At 41.1% G+C, this 22,577-nt stretch overlaps 1 protein-coding gene across 1 annotated transcript in view; it reads right to left on the bottom strand.

The window, feature by feature from the left end:
* Positions 1–4,111: 4,111 nt before the first annotated feature.
* Positions 4,112–22,577, bottom strand: part of LOC134880713 (copine-8-like) — a 62,514-nt gene continuing 44,048 nt past the window's right edge. The window contains exons 12-20 of the mRNA XM_063907748.1: positions 21,410–21,466; positions 21,121–21,182; positions 20,790–20,836; positions 18,505–18,686; positions 13,186–13,313; positions 9,459–9,561; positions 6,952–7,009; positions 5,258–5,331; positions 4,112–4,468 (exon numbers count right to left, since the gene is read on the bottom strand). Of these exons, the coding sequence (XP_063763818.1) occupies positions 4,256–4,468; positions 5,258–5,331; positions 6,952–7,009; positions 9,459–9,561; positions 13,186–13,313; positions 18,505–18,686; positions 20,790–20,836; positions 21,121–21,182; positions 21,410–21,466 (924 nt within the window). The 3' untranslated portion in view covers positions 4,112–4,255. The remainder of the gene's footprint in view (positions 4,469–5,257; positions 5,332–6,951; positions 7,010–9,458; positions 9,562–13,185; positions 13,314–18,504; positions 18,687–20,789; positions 20,837–21,120; positions 21,183–21,409; positions 21,467–22,577) is intronic.

Here is a 22,577-nt window from a genome sequence, read left to right as displayed (position 1 = left end):
GTTGGAATAATGATAAAAACCTGACTGGAAATTCCCCTGAATGCGACCTGCCACGTTGATTTCATATCACTCAGAAACGTGGCCATAAAAAGAGACGTTCCTATTGCTAGCTGTTTATATATTAACAATGGAGTCCTTGTTTTTTTGATTCAAGCATTATTATTGCCTTGGAATATCACCTCAGATCAGACGAGACAACCCGCCAAATTTAGGAAACTTGATAAGCGGAGGAAAGTAAACTCGCCGGGACAGTTTGACTTTAACTAAGAGTGCTCAAATGGTAAACTGGTTTTAATATCTCAGCTAAGGATGTTGTTTCTTTGGTGTTAGATCGTTGAGAAGTATGGATCCCACGATTCAATTATTTAAAGTTCAGGAATACAATTTTTCTCTTAAGAGTTTAAAGAGAACATATTATGCTAATTTTTAGATTCATATATTTGTGTTTTGTGACTCGTTTGTGTGATTGGTCAACCGCTTAGAGATATACCGCCCCTTAGCCAATCATGTATAATGTCTTGGATCGCTAGCCAATAGAAGCGAAAGTGTTACATGGAAAGGGAAAACCCCAGAAAGCATAATAGGGCCTCTTTCAGATTTACATTTTTGAGTATTGCCACTATTTTATCTGCACTTTGTACATGTTTGTACTTCATGCATGTGATTTTTCTCTACCATGTACTTGATGAATATCTACATTTTGCAATGCAAGGAATGCACAGCTTTTGTGGAGGATTCTGCTCACTAATTGCTTTTTAGTTTTGAAATAATTCATCTTGAGTAGCCTCAAAGGTGATGCAACAGAATACTGTATATGCCATAACAGCTTCTTAACATCCTTGACTTTCAACAGGGTGTTACAAGGTTGAGAAACTCTGCTTGAGAAGATGTATGGAGCACAAATACCACGTCTTTGAAACCACTGTTTCTCTGAGAAGAAAAACAAGGGATAAAAGTCTTAATCCTCACTCAACCTTGGCCAAGTTATGTAAGTGTCATGCATGTTTCATATACAAATACATGTACTGGATGTACAGTGTATACGAGAGTGTGGGTGTGAGAGGAAGTTGACATGATGTCGTGATAAATAAATGAAAGGCCCTGCCTTGTGTTTCAGGAGGAGAGTCACAGGGTCCCAGCAGTTCGCTGCAAGTCAACTCTCCACCAAACATACATATATACAGGATTTATACACATATGTACACATAAAAACACGTTTCCTGCCTGCTCCAGTGCTACATTGTGCAATTAGACATCCCCGCTGTCGAAAACAGGGTCCGTTACAATACAGAAGAGTAAAAAATCTAGCGGCCCACCTGTGCCCACACTGAGGGACCCTATTCAGTCACACTGAATAACCGTCTGTTCTGAAATGAGTCTCGGCCGACAGTGAGACGCTACATCTAACAAAATGTTGGATTTGGCAGAAAATGTTGCTACGGAGTGGTCTACTTTAAACATATTTATCTAACCATTTGCTTATAAAAAAATACAGGCCTGTCGTTCATGATTTAAATATGATTAACTTATGTATAAACATGAATAAGGCCTGTTAGTCATGATTTAAATATGATTACAGGCCTCAGTATAAAATGTTATATCAGCAGTAAACAAGCAGCATTGACATGTACAGTATATTGACCCATAGACAAAAAAAGGCAAACATTTGTACAGTGTATAAATGTCTAAGAAAATGTTTCACAAGCAGTTGATAAGTAGTTAAGCATCATCAGCTAGGAATATAAGATGACTTTGAGGCGTACGTTTAGAAAAATGCTGTAAACCTTCTCTCACGTGGATTCCTTGACTGAATAGGGCCCGAAGAAGTACTGATCGGATCAACACTGAATATATAAATGCTGTTCCTCACACCTCTGGATACGGACGGTGGCAGCAGCTTCTCCTCTGATAGGAAATAGTTTGTGCTTTGCTTTACAGGTTCAATTTATTGGCAAAAAACAGCAAGGTTGCATTTGAGTTTCACCCCGAAACTTGGCTAAAAGTTTAGTGCAATGACCTGTTTTATCTTAGTGTTACATTTTCCTATTTTTAAAGGAATAATTCACCTAAACGATCAAGCTTTGAGCATCAAATACTCACCATCTGCAGGCTCAGGAGAGTTTGTAGCATACACTTAAAATGGATTCCAATGGTGCTTAAAAAATGTAAGAAATGTTGTAGTTTGACTCAAAAACAGAACACCATGCGCTAAAGAAACAGAAGGTATGTTTAGCATGGTATATATAAATATTCCTTATGTTAAAATGTAAACATTAATACTGTATATATATATATTTATCTGACATGTCACTGGGTTGCTTTTAACAAGATAATCCGACCAGATTGTCAATTTGTTTTCACTTCATTGTATAATTTACGTCTCGAAAACTCAGTTAATCTGCATTATCAGGGCTGTATGGTTCGATCAGATTAGATTGAAAGGGCTGGAAAAATCACAATTTGATTCAAATGATGCTTAACTGTGATTGGTAGATTAAAGTATTTCAAATGACTTTTTCCCAACTAAGCCTCACCCACTTCAAACCAGTAAAAAAAAAAGAACACAAAACAAACCAAAAATATGAGATCTTGAAAAAATAAGTCCCAAAGCAGCTCAAATTTGACTTTCTTTTTGCTGCTTCTTGGACCTCATTGCTCATTGCCAGAGGCTGATTGAGGCCTTAAACGTAGGTCAAACATTTATAAAAGAAATATGTTGAAGTGACAACAACTTGTAGAAATGTGTGTCGCCAATTTAGAGATCAACTGTTTATGGTTATTTGTCTGGCACAGTTAGATGACCAAATCTTGATTTCACCAACACAGCTCTGAATAGCTCGGTTGTTATTCACCTAAAAAAGCTTAAAAACGACACCTATTCCAATCAATAGAAAAAGCCTAGGCGCAAACAGGGAATCCATTGTGAGTGTGAATCTAAACTGGGAGCTGCTTCAGGAGGTGAGAGTTTGAGACTGAAAACACCGTCTTGTTTCGGTGAGTTTCCCCTAAGGAGGTGATTTGCTACCTGCTACTGATTATTACTGGCCTTTAGTTACAATATAATTGGACAAAATGGAGTTAAAAACTGTGCTCACGGTCGGGGAGCTGCTGAAATAAAAGCATGTTTGCATTTTGGTTAGTTGTTGTTTTCTGTGCACTTATTCACAGTGTGTTTCCAACACAAAGGTGTGAGTCACCTGATCTGAAAGCTACGGAGTGCTTTTTATTCTCCCCCTACAGTTTGGCAAAGAACGCATGAATTGTGTGTGTGAAATGTAAAACTGTGAACCGACACTTTGTTATTCAAACAACCTTATTTTTTCTTCTTGGCAATATGCAACAAAGTGAGAGGTAGAGAGACGCCGAACACAAAATGCTTCTGATGAACGAGCCGAACACACAGTCAGGTTCGGTAGTGAGATGTGTTTTTGACTTCTGGGTTTGGAGATTCACATTTCCAGAACCTACGATGGACATGGTGAATTTATTCTGACAAAAGAGTAAGGCTGGTTCAAGTCCCTGCTGCGTTTGATTTGAGCCGACTCCTAGGGAGCACAGCTTCCTTCAGAGTCGAGGCAGGTGGACGGAGCAGAAGGCGGGGAAGATTTCAGGTGGATGATCGGCTTGTTCTTAATCAAACATGGCAGTGGTGGTGGTGGTGGGGGGCGGGGGGTTGGTGTGGTAGGGACAAAGCCCTGAGTGCAGGACAACAGTGCATGCTTCTCTTTAACTAGCACATGCTCCATTTATAAAAAAAAAGACACACTGTAACGAAGAATGTGGCGCTGGGGCCTTTGTACACCCTCCAGTTTACGCACCCGAGAAAAGGTCGCTTCTGAAAGGTTTTCACATTGAGCGGTATAAATCTGTAAACATTTATATATAGAGATTTCGTGAAAGAAAGAGGAAGTGGAAATAGAAATAGAAGATGAGCAGTGTTTGATAAAAAGGGCCTCTGCAGTTCGGTCCCTTTAGGTCTGACACCTTCGGTCTGTTCACGCTTCCAGGCAGAGGAACGTGAACGCAGACCCCCACCACGACCCGTCAAAACCCCCACCTTCGTCCCCATCTTCTAAAAAGTAGAAGCATCCCACTTGGGGTTATCCGGATCATTCCCTCGGTTCCCGAAGTGGACCATGAGAGCGATGGAGTGTCGCTGTGTGCTCAGAAGCTTCCAGTGACGAGTAGGAAGAAGAAGAAGCAGAGAGAGGAGAGGAGAGTCGGCAGGCCGGCGCTGAAACGAGGCCTCCGCCGTTTAGATTCGGCTTACCCGTCTGCAGAGGAGGGGGTGGACGGCCGGGGGAGGACAGGTGGTGTAGGGAGGCGGCAGGGGGCCCGGTTTGATCCCTCGGGTCCTCATGTAGGACAGGAACTGGTCGGGGATTTCGGCAAGAACTTCCTTGGCGAGGCGAGCCATGCTGAGGATGTGGTTTCCCCGCCGGTCGATGTAGTCTCTGAAGGGGACGAACTGTGGGAGGGAGAGAGGAGAGGGGACAAGGTGAGGAGAGAAAAGAGAGGAGACAAGAGGAGAAGAGAGGAAGGAGAGATGAGAAAAAAAACGTTGGTAAAAAAAGAGGGTACGTGAAAATGAAAAGAGAGAAGAAGAAACCAAAAGAGGAGAGGAAAAGAAAAGGTCACAAGGAGAGGAGAGCAAAGAGAGAAGAAGAGGACATATTGTGAGGAAACAAGAGAGTGGAGAAGATGATACAAGAAGGGAGAAGAAACAAGGAAATGGGAGGAGAAAATGAAGAAGAGGAGAGGGAATAAAAGAAAACAAAAAGAGTAGATAAGGAGCAAGGAATGACAAGCAAGGAGAGGAGATGAAACAAGGTGAGGACATAGGAAAGAGAACAAACGAAGAGAGAAGAAGAAACGAGGAGGGATAATAAGGAGAGAAGGAAAGAAGGCAAGAAGAGGAGAGGAGAGAGAGAGAGAGATACATTCAAGAGTGAAGTGGAAACAAGTAGAGGAGACAAAGGAAGGAGACGAGAGAAAAGGGTTGGAAAAAGTGTGAGAGAAAGTGAAACGACAGAACAAAAGACTCAGAGTAAAATATATATTCAATTTGGAGGAGACAGCCGGAGGAGAAAGAAGTGAGATGGCAGACTGAGAACAAGAGCCCAGCAGAGGGTCAAGCACCGTCACCGTGACCTTTCCCAATCATGAATCCCACGTTTCTCTGAAGACATTGTGTGTGTGTGTGTGTGTGTGTGTGTGTGTGTGTGTGTGTGAGGGGGGGGGGGGGTATTCTGCATACCTGAACTATGTCCCGCTCTGCGAAGCGCCCTTGGGAGGAAATCCTCTCCTCGTCCCCATCCAGCTCGATCATTTCTGAGGGAGGGAAGCACATCAGTCAGGAGACCGGGCCATGCCAAAGCTACGCTGAGCCAACATGGCATGCAGTGTGTGTGTGTGTGTGTGTGTGTTTATCTGCCGGAGCCATTAGCGTGCCACTGGGCTGCATCTCCTCTGAGTGTTGGGAGTACACAGGGTTTGCGTTGCTGAGCGTGAAGCTGTGGGTCGCACATGAATGTGCACATAAGGGGTGAAACAAGCTCGAAATGTGCGTTAGCAGAGGCAGCGATGTGCACCGTGGGGACATCGTGCAGCCGTGCACACACGGCTTCAGGAGCGTGACAATCCTGCCATCCTGTTCACTTTGCAGGCTAATTGCTCATCGAGAGCGAGTTTGTTTTTACTGCTCGCTGAATTGTAAACACGAGAAGGAAGGTGTGAAACATGGCTGTCGGCCATTTACAACAAAATCAAAGAAGAAGAAACGCACCAGACGAGAGGAAACAAGGAGAGGAGATAAGAAAAGGGAAAGAAACAAGAAGAAGAGAGAGGAGAAGAGGACATAAGAGAAAGAAAATCAAAAATGGATGGCAGATTAAAAAAGAGAATCGAAATAAGGAGAGGACATAAGGAAAGGAGCACAAACGAAGAGAGAAGAAGAAACGAGGAGGGATAATAGAGGAAAGAAGGAACGGAGAGGAGGGGGGGGGGGATAAAGAGGAAACAAGTGAAGAAGAGGAAACAAGAAGTGAAGCGTGGCTGTCGGCCAATAACAGCAAAATAAAAGGAATACAAGCTCCAGTGGAGAGGAACCAAGGGGAGAAAAGGGAAGGAAACAATAAGAGATTAAAAGGGGAGAGAGGAGAACAGGACATAAAAAACAAAGGGGGTAAAAAGAGGATTGAAGATTAAAAAATAGAGTGGAAATAAGGAGAGGACACAAGGAAAGGAGAGCAAACGAAGAGAGAAGAAACGAGGAGGGATAATAGGGAGAGTAGAGGAACAAATGAAAGGAGAGGAGAGGGGGAAATAAAGGACGGCAAACAAGTGAAGAAGAGGAAACAAGAAGTGAAACGTGGCTGTCGGCCAATAACAACAAAATAAAAGAAGAAGTAAAACACCACAGGAGAGGAAACAAGAAGAGGACATAAAAACAGAAAGGAAAAACAAAAGAGGACTGGAGAATAAAAAGGGGAACTAAGGAGAGGACACAAGGAAAGGAGAACAAACAAAGGGAAAATAAGAAACAAGGAGGGATAATAGGAAAGAAGAGGAGAGGAGATGATGGGGGAAATAAAGGACGGCAAACAAGTCAGGAAGCGCAAACGAGAAGTGCTGTCATCCATTAACAGCCCAATAAAAGAAGAAGAGCACACCCTCTGGACTGACAAATGAGAATCCACTTAACCTCCGAATCAGAGGAAGAGGAGGAAGAGGAGAAGGAGGAGGAGGAGAGAAGAAAGAAGATGCACAAGGAAAGGGTGCAAGCATGTGGGAGGAGAGATAGGATGAGGCGAAGGATTACTGCGTGCAAATAAACACACACACACACACACACACACACACACACACACACACACACACACACACACACACACACACACACACACACACACACACACACACACACACACACACACACACACACAATCTTACCGTCAAATTCCGCTGGTCCAACCCCGACTATTATAATTGACATGGGCAGAGAGGCAGCCTGTAGAAAAGGGGGAGAGAAACCAGGCTCATCAGAGGCGTGGGGAGACAGTCTTTTCACTCTTTGCTATCTTTAACGCCGCAGGCTGTCAAAGCCACAGCCCCGGGAATTACTAAATGAAAGCTAACAGTGCATAGAAAGGAAGCTCAATAGCCAAATTCAATGGCATTGTTAAGACAGCCCGGGGGGGAGGGGCAAATCCACCTGCCCTCTCCAGCCTGCTTTTCTAATTTCATGCATCTAAAACTTTGCCCGACAGCTCTTAAAATGACAACCCATTTACATCTTCCTCCGCCCTGCATCGCAATATACTTTATTAAATCTTACCCTGGTGGGACAGCGGAGTACAGTTCCAGAGCTGAATGATGAATGAGGGTGTGTTTAGAGTGTTTCATAACTTCCTTATTTGATAGAAGCTCTAAATTGCTCGACATATCGGGGGCATGGGCATCTCCGCGGGCCGGTAAATAATTACTCTCAAATCTGACTTTACAATAACATGACATCACACTGAGGCTCCGAATAAACGAAACATCACTACACACAGCTAGCTCTGATCACTCTAATTAGAAAGCACAGTTATTAGAGCTGAACGGGGTGAGGGGAAGGTGAAGCGACCAAGCCTGTCCCCCCCCCTCGCTCCTCACTCCCTTCATTAGTGGAGAAGAAAGAGAGACAGAGAGAGAAGGGGGAAGCGATAAAAGAGGAGAGCTTTTCATGTGCTGCCCGTTCATTTTATTTGCGTGTTGGTTTATTAGGATGTCCGTTAGTGGCTTAATCTCAGACGGACCCTCCGGGGGGGCCGTACAGTAAATTAGCTGAATGAACATTAGCACGCAGTACATGGAGTGCAGCTGCAAACTGTAACTCATGCAGCTGAGGAGTAAGCTGTACTAAATGGTAATAAAAATACGATGCTACAGACGAGTCCCGCTTTCTGAATCCGACTAACGTAAAAGGACAAAAGGATTAGCTTCAAAAGGTACTTAAAGGAGCCGTAGACAGCATCTATCTGGCACTTTAAATTGTTCTCTGATATCTACAAATAAGGTATATAACTGTGGTTGATCCAAAAAATGTCCAGATGCGGTTTTACAGGGCCATTTATAGCCCTATGATTTGGTCCTAGAATGAAACAAGCTGAATGGCCTTATTTGGGGCTCATTTAAATAATGATGATTAGCTCTGCTCTGATTGGCTGGTTTACAAGGAGCAACCCATGGCTGCCTCAGAGCCCACAGAAGTAAGTGAAGTTGGCGAAACTGTGAGAGATGAACCATGGAGGCCATTGGCATCCAACCTCACATGTCTGAGATTTTATCGGAGGAGGAAACCGATGAGTTTGAAGAACAGCAGTCGGTCGGAGGTTGGAGAGCAACGTTACGGAGTGGTAAGTGTTAGCGTTTCCAGCAGCTAGTGTATGCTAATGTTCGGGCTGGACTACCGTGTGTGACGTAACACACCGGGATTGTTGTAATTCGCCCGTTTTACCGCTGTGATATGCATATTCATGATGAGGAAACAATGGTGTTTGGGGTTCACGGTATGTCAGTTCAGTGTACCGAACTCTCCTTATTCAACTATGCCAAGGGAAATACTGTTTTCCATTCTATGGCACCTTAAAAGGCCCTTTTTAGAACCATATACAGTATGTCAAATGACTGCTTTATGATTATTGGTGCATTGATATGGTCATGCAGCTGGTAAAAAAGGCGTTTATTTGAATTATTGTGTACTGTGTACTGCTGCTTGATATCTGAACTTATATCTATCTGCCAATGTTTATTTTATCGAGTTAATTTATGTTTTGTGTTAACCACTTAATCTGAATCTGTAAATGTTGTAGTGTAAAGTATTGGCTTGGACAATGAGTGCAGTAAGGGTATAGTATTCAATAGGTAAAGTACAAGTACCTGAAAACTGTAATTAGCACTGGGGTAAATGTACTTCCAGTCAACTCCATCGTACTAACAGTAAGTAGCAATTCAACACACTTGATCTTTTCTGGAGGATTTCCAGTAAAGAAAGGTTCTACTTCTGCTCCAACTCATCACAATATTGCACTTTATACTCCGTTACAGTCGGACAGCTTCAGTTACTTTTCAGATTACAAATGGTCATACCATTCCTGTCAGGTGAAATGTATCTGAAAATGTTGGTTTGTGATCACATTAAGGACCAAGAATTCACTTCTTTTTTTATGCTCAATAACCTCTTGGATGAGTGGGTTAATGCATCGTCACAAAGCTGAAGACAGAGCGGTTTGTTCATTTTTTTAGAGATAAGTGGTTTGGAGAGGACAGCTACAAACATAGGATGATCTGTATAGAATATGATGCAGAATTCTTCACGTAGACAGCTTCTTTCCCCACGAAAATGTTAATGTTTCACGCTTAAAAGCTTTCACAAAAACACACAGAGTGCATAGATAGTAAATCTGGTGCTGTACGTTGACTATGGACTCCTTTGTCTGCGCCATGTCCGTGATGACGCCGTCAGAGATGATGAGCAGGATGAAGTACTGAGAGCCGTCTGTCACTGCTGACGCATACCTGGAGAAAGAGGAAGAGAAAAGAGAGAGAGTGGTGGGGGCTGAGGTCAATGAGCAAACATGAAATAGAAGCAAAAAGAAAAAAACCTGCACTTCTTTTAACCTTTTATAAACGTTGGACTTTCTGCTGAAATCTACCTTTCTGCATTCGTTTAGAAAGGGCACTCCACTGATATAACACATCAAGACCAATTAACTGGTCACAGGGAGTACTACTCAACCTTTCAAACATTCGTATAATATCTCCTGAGCTTTATAAAGTCTAGAAAAATAACCAGAAAGATGTCATATCTTGGCTTAAGCAAGCAAGAAAAGTGTTTTATACAACACCCGTCAGGCAGAGAAATAGATTCAAAGAATAACAAACACAGGAGAGAATGAGCATCCATAGTACACAAGTCAAACATCAAAAAATAACATGCTACCTAAATGCTAAATCCTTTTTTAATGAGTCACCAGAGTCAGAGAACCCAGACTTTTTGGGACACTAATCCAAAGCTTAGGGGCTGCTGACTGGAAAGCAAAATCTCCTCGAGTCTTAAGATGTGAGCAAAGTTATATTTAGAAAATCTCGAGTAAAGGATGTAAGAGTTCTGCTCTTGATTTAGGGTTGCAAAATGTCCATCCCTTTGGAGGCTTAGCATTCTTCATTGTGTTGTAGAGTTCATTTAAACTCGAGGCATGTAGTGCAAAGACATCAAAAAGTGTTGCATTCTGGGAGATGTGGAGCTTGACTCACTAAAAGTCAGGATATATTCTTTATTTCCGTCTATCCTAAATGAGTAAGACAACTTTATGGAATGTAAAAGCAACTTGTAGTGTCCCTTAATCTCTTCTTTCTCACTCATTGTTGCTTCTTTCTTCTTGTTAGTGTTTCAGATTTGCGACAGTTGTGAATGTTTTCTATATTACCATCTATTAAAACAACTCCAGGGCTAACTAGATTAAGTGAGCTTATTATTGATGTTTAATTCAAATGCAAAACAATTTCATTTTTTGGGCCCAAATAATGTTTATTGTTTAGTTTCTTTCCATTTGACTCCATTACTTCTGGAACATAGTGACATCACTATGTCTACAATTCTATTGGCTAGCACTCCAACACATTGTACGTGATAGGATAAGGGGGCGGGACATCCCTAAGCGGTTGACAAATCACAACAGAGCCGGCCAGCTAACCAATCAGAGCAGACTGGGCTCTGGTTCCAGACAGAGGGTGAAAAGAGGGGCTGCAGCACAGGCAGTCTGAGAAACATAAAGAGCTTTCTGAACATCAAAGCATGGAGACATGTCCCAGGAGAGACACTACATACTGATATGAAGCTGAAATGAACACAACATGTCCTCTTTGATTGAACAGGACGCATTGATCCTTTTTGCTTTAAATATTAAGCATGCACTTTGGAATCCAGTCTTTATATTTTAGCTGTATAAGGTCTGTATAGTTGGTAGTATTTGGAAAGTATATGATAAATAACCGTTTTACGCACACGTCAGACAGTTAGGAATTGTACGTGACTCAGTGTCACTTTTCTTCAGTGGAAGTCTCCCTGGGTTTTAGTCAGATGCTCCACAGAAGTGAGCGCAGAACAATGCTGCTATTCTCAGGCTGAGTGGGTGGACAGAGAGAGAGAGGATTTGATAGCCGCTGATGAAAGGTAGCAAGAATTGCTTGTTACAGTCAGTCCTGGTGATCATATCATGAGATCAGGGCAATAGGGAGCGTCAGGTGGAAGTGGGAAGATACCAGACTACAAAACAGCATATTACTCTGTATCAGGGGCTGTTAGTGGGAACTGAGAAAGTGCTGCTGACAGCTTCTGGTGGTGTCAACATGAAGGGTGTATCATTTGTTTTAAATATTTACAAAAGAGGAAGGGTAGCTTTTTATCATTTGTGGCTCCAATAAAAATGTAACGGCACTCGAGGGTCCACATGTCTCGAGTTAATGTTCTTTTTTTAATAGTGAAGCATTAGTACTTTCTCTTAGTGTCTTTAAGGATTCATTTGTTTGAGGAATAGTGGGAGGTTAGTTAATAATTCACAGCGCTGTTTCTTCTACTGTGTAAAGCTATTTAAGGTTTATTTAATTTACACTGTGCCTTGTATCAATAATCAATACCTCCTGACCTCATGAAGTCCTTAGTTTGGATTGTAAGTGGTGGGGTTGTACGAGGTACTTATCCATCATCAGTTATTACGTTCAGTAAATGAAGGACAGCACACCCCCAGTTTGGAGAAATCAGCATGGAGGAAAGCAATGAGCTGCTGTGGGTGGAGACAGCACGGAAATATATTTTAACCACCTAAAAAATACCTTTCCTTGCAGCTAAAGAGCCCCTTCTGAAGAGGACGGGGGTCAAGCTGTTATCTATGCCGTCTTCAAAGCCACCAGACAAAAAAACTGTAATTTTACCCCGCAGAATAGAGAGGTTTTTGGTCTACCACTGCCTCAATTGGTTCATTGGTTTGTGTAACTGTATGACTTTTGTGAATCCAAACTCATTACAGAACCACAAACTTATTAACCAAGTGAGGCATTGGTGGACCGGCACCTTTCCAGTTGTGTGAGGTAAAATCACAGCTTTTTTCCAACGGTGCCTGGTGGCTTTGAAGAAAACATCGTCAACAGATTCAGTTTTCTGTCCAAAGGGCTGTCCGAGAGCAAGTTCAAGTTTTAAAATGTTCTAAATGTAGCGTCTACTGAAACAAATAATGAATACAAATGATGCGCTGCTTCACCTCCCACATTAGTACATTGATTGAGAGCATGTAACCCTTTCTGCTTCTCCAAACTAGAGGCATCCCAACCAGCATACATTATCAGTAATATAATTACTTAAGATAATAACCTCCGCAGGGTTTCGTCTAAACCGAAAAATGCAGATTTCCCCGTAAAATGTTAAAGTGATACCAGAAAACAATATCTCTGTGGGTCAGAAAGGGTATAATGAGTATAGAGATATGAAGATGGTGTCAGATGTCTGGTCAGACGGCAGAGACAGCTTACGGAGAATAAATAGGGGATGGATGTCCGGTGGGTCTGCCGCAGTGGCAGGCAGCAGGCTGACAATGAAACTGAGATTTCTGATCCTTTCTTTTACTCTCCTTTTTTCTGGAGAGGAAGTAAAGAAACCGGAGCTCTGGATTTATTTGTTGTTTGAGGTGCAGTATATGACTCAGCAGCTTTAAGACATGAAGACATTTTGAACGGAAGGGATGTTAGGGCCCTCATACTATATTTATCTAGAAAGAATCCTGCTACCAACCCCACAACCTCAATTTAAGTACAATGAAAGAGACCTTTATTGAGCCTGTAGGGAAATGTAAGGTATTACAGCAGCTGCAGAATAAGAATAAAACAGGCAGCTCATCCGTCATCGTGCAGACAGGTCACCTTCTAAAGGTTTGTTGTGTTTGCTGCACGTATTGATTCCAGTTAGGTGACCGAGTTATTAGCACTTTTCTTTTTTAATCTCCTCTCTTTTCTGTGCAGGTTTTGTTTATTAGCCCACACTCATTTCCCCATAGTGTAAGCGCATTGATCTCTGAGTCGCTCTTCAGCCGGAAAATAAAAATACTGTGGTGGCATTGTTCTCCGTGGCTGTGATTATAGTGGACCTACCTGGCAACGTGGTTAATAACAGGGGAGAAGTGGGTGGGTCCGTAGAGGCGCACGGATTTCAGACTCTGGTAGTAAGCCTCCATCACCCCATCGATACCGCTGCAGTATGGGTTCTGTGGATTACCGTTCTGCACGAAAACAGAGACAGAAATGTGAATAAATGTGCAACAATTTTCACTTTGTTATAGTTGTAACATGTCTGTATGACAGTGAGACTGTTCTGTGAAAGGATTACAAGACCCTGGGGTGTCTTGATTTTAAAGACTGAGCCATAACCATCCTTCTTTATGATGTTTGTATCTCATGGAAGCTTGGGTATAACTAAGGTTGGGGAAATTGGGTTTGGTAAGGTTGAAGGCTAACAGTTAAATTCCAGTACTGTAATACAGCAGAGACTAACTACCAATGGGATTAATCTTGCATTCATAATTTAACAACTTCATTGTTATTATTCTAACTTTTTTTTGGCAACCAGGATTTTTTTGTTGTGCCGCCAGCTCTTCCAGCTAAGCTTTTAAAGCCTTTATACATGTATTCATAATGAACAAATAAGGCATGAATGGGATAAAAGATAATACATACTAAATATAACACGAGTTTATTATGACACTAACAATAAAAGTGTGCAAAAGTTCAGACAAAGTTCAGCATCAAAGATCTGGAGTGATGTGTATGGAGGGGTTGAATGACGTGTGGTTTTGGTAGGAATACTGAAAAAGAGTCAGTGGCATGAAGGGATGCGAGTAAACGTCCTCCAACGATGGCAGCAGATCAGGGCTGTCAGACTGAGGAGAGTTCAGTGGTGTCAAAGCGTTTGGATAGAAGCTGTTTTTCAGTCTATTTCTGCTTGCTGGGACTGATCTGAAGGCCCTGCTTGGTGGGAAGGGCTAACATGTGTTGTATCCAGGTTGTTTAACGTCATATTTATGTTAAAAATGAAGGAATAAAGATATTTGTTACGAGTAAAGAGTTATGAGTTTACCTGTATTGTGATTATAAATGTATGATCCCAATATGTTGTGATTGTAATAAGGTTTATACTTTAATGGGGGGCCGTGTGAGCTTAAAACAATGTGATTTTCAACGTGACTGTGTTGGTTTACTAATGCTTATCTCAGTAAAAGCTCTGACGAAACACATGTAATATTTGCATCAAGTGCCTCTTTGTACAGCTGCTCTGAATCAAGGGATCACTACCTTTAATCTTTATTTACTTTCACTTTATGCCTTTATTTTAAGCTAAAACCAAGTGACGCTAAGTTATTTTTGTTGTGTATGAAAGCAAAATGAAAATACAATGGTCTAATTCAGTTTGCTTTGAGTTAGATTTCACTTTAATGTCCATTTTAGAAGTCTGAAAAAATAAAACCTGACTCTAGACGACACATTAACTTTCCTCCTCAGGGTGAAGCAGTTTTTCCTGGAGTGTATCTTCTACCACTTGTTCTCTAATCGCCTCCAGCTAACAGTTAGTTTACATTCATTGAGTCACCCTCATTGATTAAATGTCACCCAGCTAATACGTTGAAAAATTAGTTGAATATATTCAGGGGCAATTACAATGTTACATTAGGTCTCTGCGGGAGCTTCTGTACTGTAAGCACATTTTAACAACCATGCATCAAGGGTACAATGAAATTGAACGTAGTTTGTTTTGATGTTAGGGGACATAATAGGCCCAGTGCCACCCTGAAGGATAACGAAAAAGCATTTTGTAGATTATATTTCCCTTTATTGGAAAAAAGGCTGGGATGGCATCATTTTTTTTTTTAACACTGGCATGTTTTGGCAGAAAATTGCAGGATAACAAGATTACATGCAGACATCAAAAACAGCCGCCCCAGGGCTACAACATCAATAACTATTATTAAAACATATCACCAAATATAAAGAGGCACTAGGGGGTTGCGAGCCCTTAAGGACATTAAATCCAATTTCACTTCAAACATATTACACACATTTTAGGGAAATGTCGACAGTTTAATTCTCCTGTTGAAGCATTTCAGAGCGGAACTTCCTGAGGCGAGACATTTCACATTTTAATTCTGCATGAGGAGTGGAAACTAAGAGAAGTATTTTGGTTAAAGCCATTGTGGTGAGATTCAACCAAAGCTACATTAAGAAAACATGATGATAAGTTGTTGAACAGAAGCTCATCCATTGGCTTCTGAAGTTCTTGGTTAAAGAAGTTGAGACTAAAGTTTCAGTGTTTCTGTTTCAACGCCGCATTTTAAAGTTGATGTGTGGTTGACTGGGTTTTAAGATATCCAAAAGAAGCTGACAAAGAGGCCAAAAATAAATTATTTAAGCTACCCATATGTTTCAGGCTTTTCTTTAATTATCTTTGTATGAAACCATCTTGACTATAACTCTGCTTGGTTGCCCTTGAGTACAAACAGCCCACATGAGACTCCTTTGTTTTGTAAATGGAGCTTGCATAATGATGGAGGATTCAGTGGTGGCTTTCTCCCACTGCGGCTCCGCAGCTGCAGCCTTTCCTCTCTCAAAAGCTGACGGAGTTTAATCTTTAATGGTTCGATCAATGCATACGGGGCTTGTCTCGAGGTTTGGCGCCTCGGGGGAGGCTGCTACCCAACACTGAGCAGCTGTAATGGAAGTTAAAACGCCTCTGGAGCAACATCTGGAAGTGACTGTAAACCAGGGAAGGGATTATGGTGGATGATGAGTGGTCAGGACGCCCACGGTCACTGAGCGCCTGACATTAGAGGAGGTAGAGACTATTAGATGGATGGTGGATAGATGGTTGGATGGATAAAGAGATATGTGGATGAATAGATGGATGAATATATAGATGGATGGACGGACGGATAGCTAGTTAGATGGATGGATGAATAGATGGACGGATGGATCAGTGGATGGATGGATGCATTGAAGGATGGTTGGATAGATGAATAAATGGATGGATGAATGGATGGTTAGATTGATGATTAAATAGATGGATGGATGGATGGATGGTTAGATTGATGATTAAATAGATGGATGGATGGATGGATGGTTAGATTGATGATTAAATAGATGGATGGATGGATGGATGGATGGTTAGATTGATGATTAAATAGATGGATGGATGGATGGATGGATGGTTAGATTGATGATTAAATAGATGGATGGATGGATGGATGGATGGTTAGATTGATGATTAAATAGATGGATGGATGGATGGATGGATGGATGGTTAGATTGATGATTAAATAGATGGATGGATGGATGGATGGATGGTTAGATTGATGATTAAATAGATGGATGGATGGATGGATGGATGGTTAGATTGATGATTAAATAGATGGATGGATGGATGGATGGATGGATGGATGGTTAGATTGATGATTAAATAGATGGATGGAAGGATGGATGGATGGATGGATGGATGGATGGATGGATGGATGGATGGATGGATGGATGGATGGATGGATGGATGGATGGATGGATGGATGGATGGATAGATGGATAGATGAATGGATGGATGGATGGATGGATGGATGGATGGATGGATGATGGATGGATGGATGGATGGATGGATGGATGGATGGATAGATGAATGGATGGATGGATGGATGGATGGATGGATAGATGGATGGATGGATGGATGGATGGATGGATGGATGGATGGATGGATGGATAGATGAATGGATGGATGGATGGATGGATGGATGGATGGATGGATGGATGGATGGATGGATGGATGGATAGATGAATGGATGGACGGGTGATTAAAGGGATGGATGAACACACTGTTAGATTGATGATTAAATGGAAGAATGAATTAATCGATGGATGGATAAACGAATGAATGAATCGATGGATGGATAAATGAATGAATCGATGGATGAACGAATGGATGGACTGGCTAATTCTTAGATGTGTCAAAGGATTGTGATAGGTATTATTTCCATAAAGAAATGCAACTTTCCCTTTTTCTGGACTTCAGCAACATTCACATTATAAGAAAGTTGTTCTCTGCTCACTGCAGGTTAGGTCAAACACACAAACTAACATATCCACACAACTGACCTCAATGCCAAATGACAACCTCCTGGGGCGAAAGCTGTTGCCGCCAGCTTGATATAGACGTGGTGGGTCTACTGCAAAAGACTGAACAGCCTATTTGGCTTCTATTACTACAGTGAGCGCAGGCTGGTTGGCTTGATACGTTTGTGTTTTTGTTACTGCAGCGTTCACCACCCACCATTAAACGGTTGCCTGTAATTGGTCATCTGGGTATGAGAGATCCTGGTTTCATCCAATTTATTTTTGGATAACTTTTACAGAGTTCTAGTAAAACTTTATGTTTACAGGTTGCCTCAGAAACACACAAGCTTCCTGTGACGGACACACTTCCTCCTGCTGCCATGAAGGCCATTAAAGGAATGATTCTCAGCGCCTTATTCAACAGCAGTCCGATAACATGCCAAGTTTTATACGGTCCTAAGCTTTACGATGTTCATAACGAGCATCAGTCTCCCATGAGGCCTGTATTGCACCAAGGTTACGCTGTGTTTTTTTGTCCATTTTTCTGCAGGATTTTAGAAAAACTACAGCTGGAGAACATTACATTTGGATTGGATTTTAATCACATGTGGATACACACATCATATCATACACGAGGTGTCCGAGTGACCTTCTAGTTTCCAAAGATGTTGTGTTCTTCTTACACAAGATCCTTAATATCTGAACAACTATTGGATGGATTGCCATGACATTTGGTAAACACATTCACATGTTCCAGAATATACATCTGAATAACTTTGGTAATACCCTGACTTTTCCTTTTGGGCCAATAGTATAACAATGTTTTCTTTCATTCGTTGTCATGTCTACCAGATTGCATTTGATACAGGCCTCCAAGATTCCCAAATGTATCCTGAAATGACAATCATGAATCAAGTGTAATATTCATCCCAAGCGGTCCTACATAGTGCCTTACAGAGTGGAGTGTCTGTAGAGTATTGTTTGATTTGTCTTTCATCACTTACATCATACAACAGTCCGAGAAAGCTTTAAGCATAGCATGTTAGCACTGGAAGGACATTGTCAACTTCCTGCTTTTGTGCAATAAAGGAATCTACTTTGAGCAGTTCATAAATCCTGCAACCTCCTGACAAATCTGACCGAGTCCTCAATGTCTGCTTCCTCCTCACAGTGATAACGTGGAATAAACCAACAGGTTTATGCATGTTTTCTGTAGGTTTATGTAGAGAAATGGATGTACATGTACCAGTTTTTGGAAGGACATATGATTCGACGAATTACGTCGACAGCTGGATGGTAAGTTGATGAAAAAAATAGATGTTTCCTCACCAGGGCAAACTCGTGTGAGACCCGTCCGTCTGGAGGAAGCTTTGCCCCGAAGCCCAGTGCAGGGAACATCTTGTCGCTGTCGTAGTCCTGGATGATCTCTCCGACGGCCCGCAGAGCCATGGCATAGTCGTTGAGCTGGTACGGGCTCATGTAATGAAGCGAGGTGGGCTGGGACGGGTTGCCTGGGATCAGAGAGGTTCAGCGCCATTAAAACACACATCAGCATCAAACTGTAATTATGACTGCTTCCCCCTGGGCTGTGAGTCATGATTAAAATATAATAAAGAGGAAAGTGGTGTGTGGGAGGAGGGGTTAAAACACAGACCAGAGTTTAAGTTACACAAATATTTCTCCAAGGCACGGCTGCAGAAATGATCTCACTGGTTGCCTCAGACCACAGCGGCGAGTGTGAGGAACCACCATGTATTTCAGTATAGCTAAGTTTACACTGTTAGAATGACTTAACGATTAAGATCATGACCTACAGCTGACCCTCCAAAACACTCTCTCCCAGTGTCATGAATAAATCAAATCAGGCAATATGTGATTCCTCGCAAATATTGCAATAACAGTCTGATAGAAACTACTCTTTCGTATCCATAAATGCAAGAAGCAGCTAATAAAAACAGAATGATAAAAAAGCCTTTAATTGTCTTTATTTTTGGTAGAGTGAAAAAAAGATACATACATGAGAGCTGAACTTAGAATTGTAACCATAGTGTTGACATTAATGGAGAAAGATATAAAAAAAACAACAATTAAGAAGAAAAAACATGGTGCAATTCAAATTCAAATACACACTTTTCTTACTTTACTATTTATTTAAGATTTGGTAACTCAAGTGTTCCTTCAAACTTTAAACTTCATTCTAAATGTTTAGGATACTGCAACTTATTTTATTACCATGGTTTACATATTTGTTTCCCGTTATTTTGTTCATATACTTTTAGGATGTGTGCTTTCCTTTTATCTAATATATATAAATCTAGACTTAGAGATTTCCGTTTGCCTTTTATCTGCGCTGTACCTTTGCTGCCTTAATGTCTTGAACCTCCCCACTGCAGGACAAATAAAGGATTTCTTTATCTGATTATGAAGGTTGGTATTGTTTTATATTTGGACCCCCCCTTACCCGTCTTTTGAATTCAGCCCCAAACCCCATTTGTTCTTTCTGAAGATGTGAATCTTCAATATTGGGTCATAAAACGTTTTTCAAATCTTAAAAAAGTAATTATTTAGAAGAGTTTGCAACTCGCTAATAGCTCACATTTTTCCTACAGGAGAACAAAAGTCATTTGTTGGAGAAGCTACAGATTAATACACACTTGTTGCTCTGGTGAGTAATTACTACAGCTCTCATGTTCATCGTGATGAAGAAACACGTCAGCCAGGGCAACGGTGTGGCTAATAAATGAGTTGTTTACAATCAATGGGACAAAAACAGGGAACTAAATCACAGAGAAAAACACAATATATGGCTCAGGTTACGAAGAAAACCTGTCATACAATTCATTTATTGTTGGTTTGTGTTTTTTATAATAAGGTAGAATACCAACAGTCCTGTCTTTGATTAAGCATCACAATTTGTGCTCTATTATAAAATAAATTACTAAGGTATTATATTCTGTCAAGGATAAGGAATATGGAGGAAAACCTTCAGTGTGTTCCAAATGACCAATAACCTGAAATAGTTTTATTATATGCTATTATATCATTATCTTAACTGGAGTGAAAAGGGGGGAAACTGAATGGATAGCAATAGAGAAAGACCATTTTCTTTGAGGACATAATCTCCAAATTGCATTACATGTATTATCTAACTAAATCATCTCTCAGTGAAATGAGAACATCACTCATCTGCAAATATCTCTGGAGAATTGCTCATTTTCCTTGTTTGTCGTTAAGTTGTTGTCACTGATAAATGCACAGCAGTTTACCTGGGGGGCTTAATAAACACTGAGTAAAAAGAAACATTGAGAATTGGGAATGCGATTTGAAGAATGTGGGTGTAATGAGTTTCTGTCCGCGGAGGCACAAACTGTACAAACTTCAAGCTGAGTTTAGAAGTGTTACATAATGTTGGAATAATGGTCCATCTTTCAGCTGCTTTATTCTAGACTCCAGCTGAGTGAAAGGGGGGCGAAGTGTCACGGGAAAAAGTCAATTAAAACGGACTGATAAGGAATCATTAAAGAGTTCACATCAAATATGGATCACAGTGTTAACCAGCAAAACTTTTATCAAGTTCGATACACTTTCATCGATAAGAGCTTTAAAACACTTACCGTTCGATGCCGTGAAATCAATCGCCACCGTGAAATTAATCTGAGTCCTACAAGAGAGAGCGGATCACGTCAAGGGGTAAAGTGGAACCGTCAATCATGCTGAATTATGTCACAGCATGTTTCAAAGCACGCTGCAGCGAGCAATTAGGCAGCGGGTTATCGGCAGCTGTCAGTCTTAATGTTGGAGCACAGAGATAAACATGGAGCGCTAATCCCGTCTGATGAGTCACTGCAGAGGCTACACACCAGCACCACTGCAAGGACTTCATGATGAAGGTAGTGCTGCTGATTTATCTGAGGAATCGTAGGCTGCCATTTGTTGTGAACTCACCCGCCGCGGATGTAGTCCAGGAAGGAGAGCTCGGTGTCCACGAGGCAGGAGAGGAGAGTGACCTGTCAGTCCGGAAAGGAGTAGGAGTTAAAATAATCGCGTTTACTGTTAAAGGTTCACCAAGACTTGTCTCTGTTTTCTGATCCTCTGTTCACCCAGGAGTCATAACAGTAGAAAAATGCACCTGATTCTCAGATTAAACCAATGAGCATTACTTTCAAAACATCACATTTTCTGGTGGTAATAAATGCATTAATGAATCATTTATGAAACATTAGAGTTGACTCACCGTTCCTGAGTTTTGGTACTTTTTTTTCTTCTTGCCTTTTTTCTTTGGATTTAGCACCTAGGGGGAAACATCAGCTTGAAATCCACTTTGTTTTTGTTTCAGGGAGAAGAAAGCGATTTCTAGTCATGTTTTTATTCAGAAAAACTCAAACTCAACTCTTTGTTCAGTCTGCTTTTGATTCTTTACTACTGAACTTCTACGCACACGGTAGCAGTCAGCCTCGAGGCTCTTCTGCCAGTGATTTATGCAACAAAACTACTCGGTTTTGCTGCAAAACAAACCCTACTGTATTTCTTGCAGGAGCCCTGAAGGCTAACTTATGGCATCTCTAATAAAGATAATGTCTTCGCCCTGTTATCTTCTTCCCACCACATCTGAGGAATATACACGTTTTACTGGAGCAGACTAGGCTTATGCAAAACCAAAGACTATGTGCTTTCATATCAATCCACAGAAAGATGTCTGTTGTGGGATGAATAAAGGATTTCTGATTAATTTAACGTTAGCTTTGGACAACAGACACTAGCTTTCTCCATTAGATGATGCAACACGCTCGTTGTCTCTCCTCTAAAGCTGAACTCTACAGTAAATGCTTTCACCTAACGGACTAATTTGAGTATTGGAGATGAACTTTTTATAGGTTTACATTTTCTGTATTGACCCTTGTTTCGTTGAAGGACTGCCTGAGGGGTTGAGACTTGGTCCAAAGGTGAGATTTTGAGAGTCAACCTGACGATAACCCTTTATGAAACAGCAGAAATGTACTGCACACTGTTCTCTTCTGGCTAGAACATTTAATCCTGTTAAATTGGAAGGAAGCCCCCCCCCCCAACATTTATATAATAGAGCAGGAACACTTTGAAGTTCTTCAAGTTAGAGAAGATAAGATGTGCTATTCATGGGTTTAATGAACGACAGATTATGCAAGTATGGCAGACTCTATCACATACTACTATATATAATATCACATATTAAATCAGCTCAACATGTTGTTCTGTTACTCCAACGTCCATTACTAGCGTCTCGCTTTTAATCCATTGGTTATTTTTGGCTTTAGTCTTTATATTTCTGTATTGTTTTATTTAAATGTTGTTATTATTAGTTTTTATTGCTGCCTGTTGCAAGTTGACTCTCATATTACTCTGCTGTGGATTTAACACCACATTAT

This window comes from Eleginops maclovinus, chromosome 2 (genome assembly GCF_036324505.1).
Source record: "Eleginops maclovinus isolate JMC-PN-2008 ecotype Puerto Natales chromosome 2, JC_Emac_rtc_rv5, whole genome shotgun sequence".
Lineage (NCBI taxonomy): Eukaryota > Metazoa > Chordata > Actinopteri > Perciformes > Eleginopidae > Eleginops > Eleginops maclovinus.
Note: the sequence above shows the minus strand (reverse complement) of the source record. Positions and strands in the feature narration are given on the sequence as shown.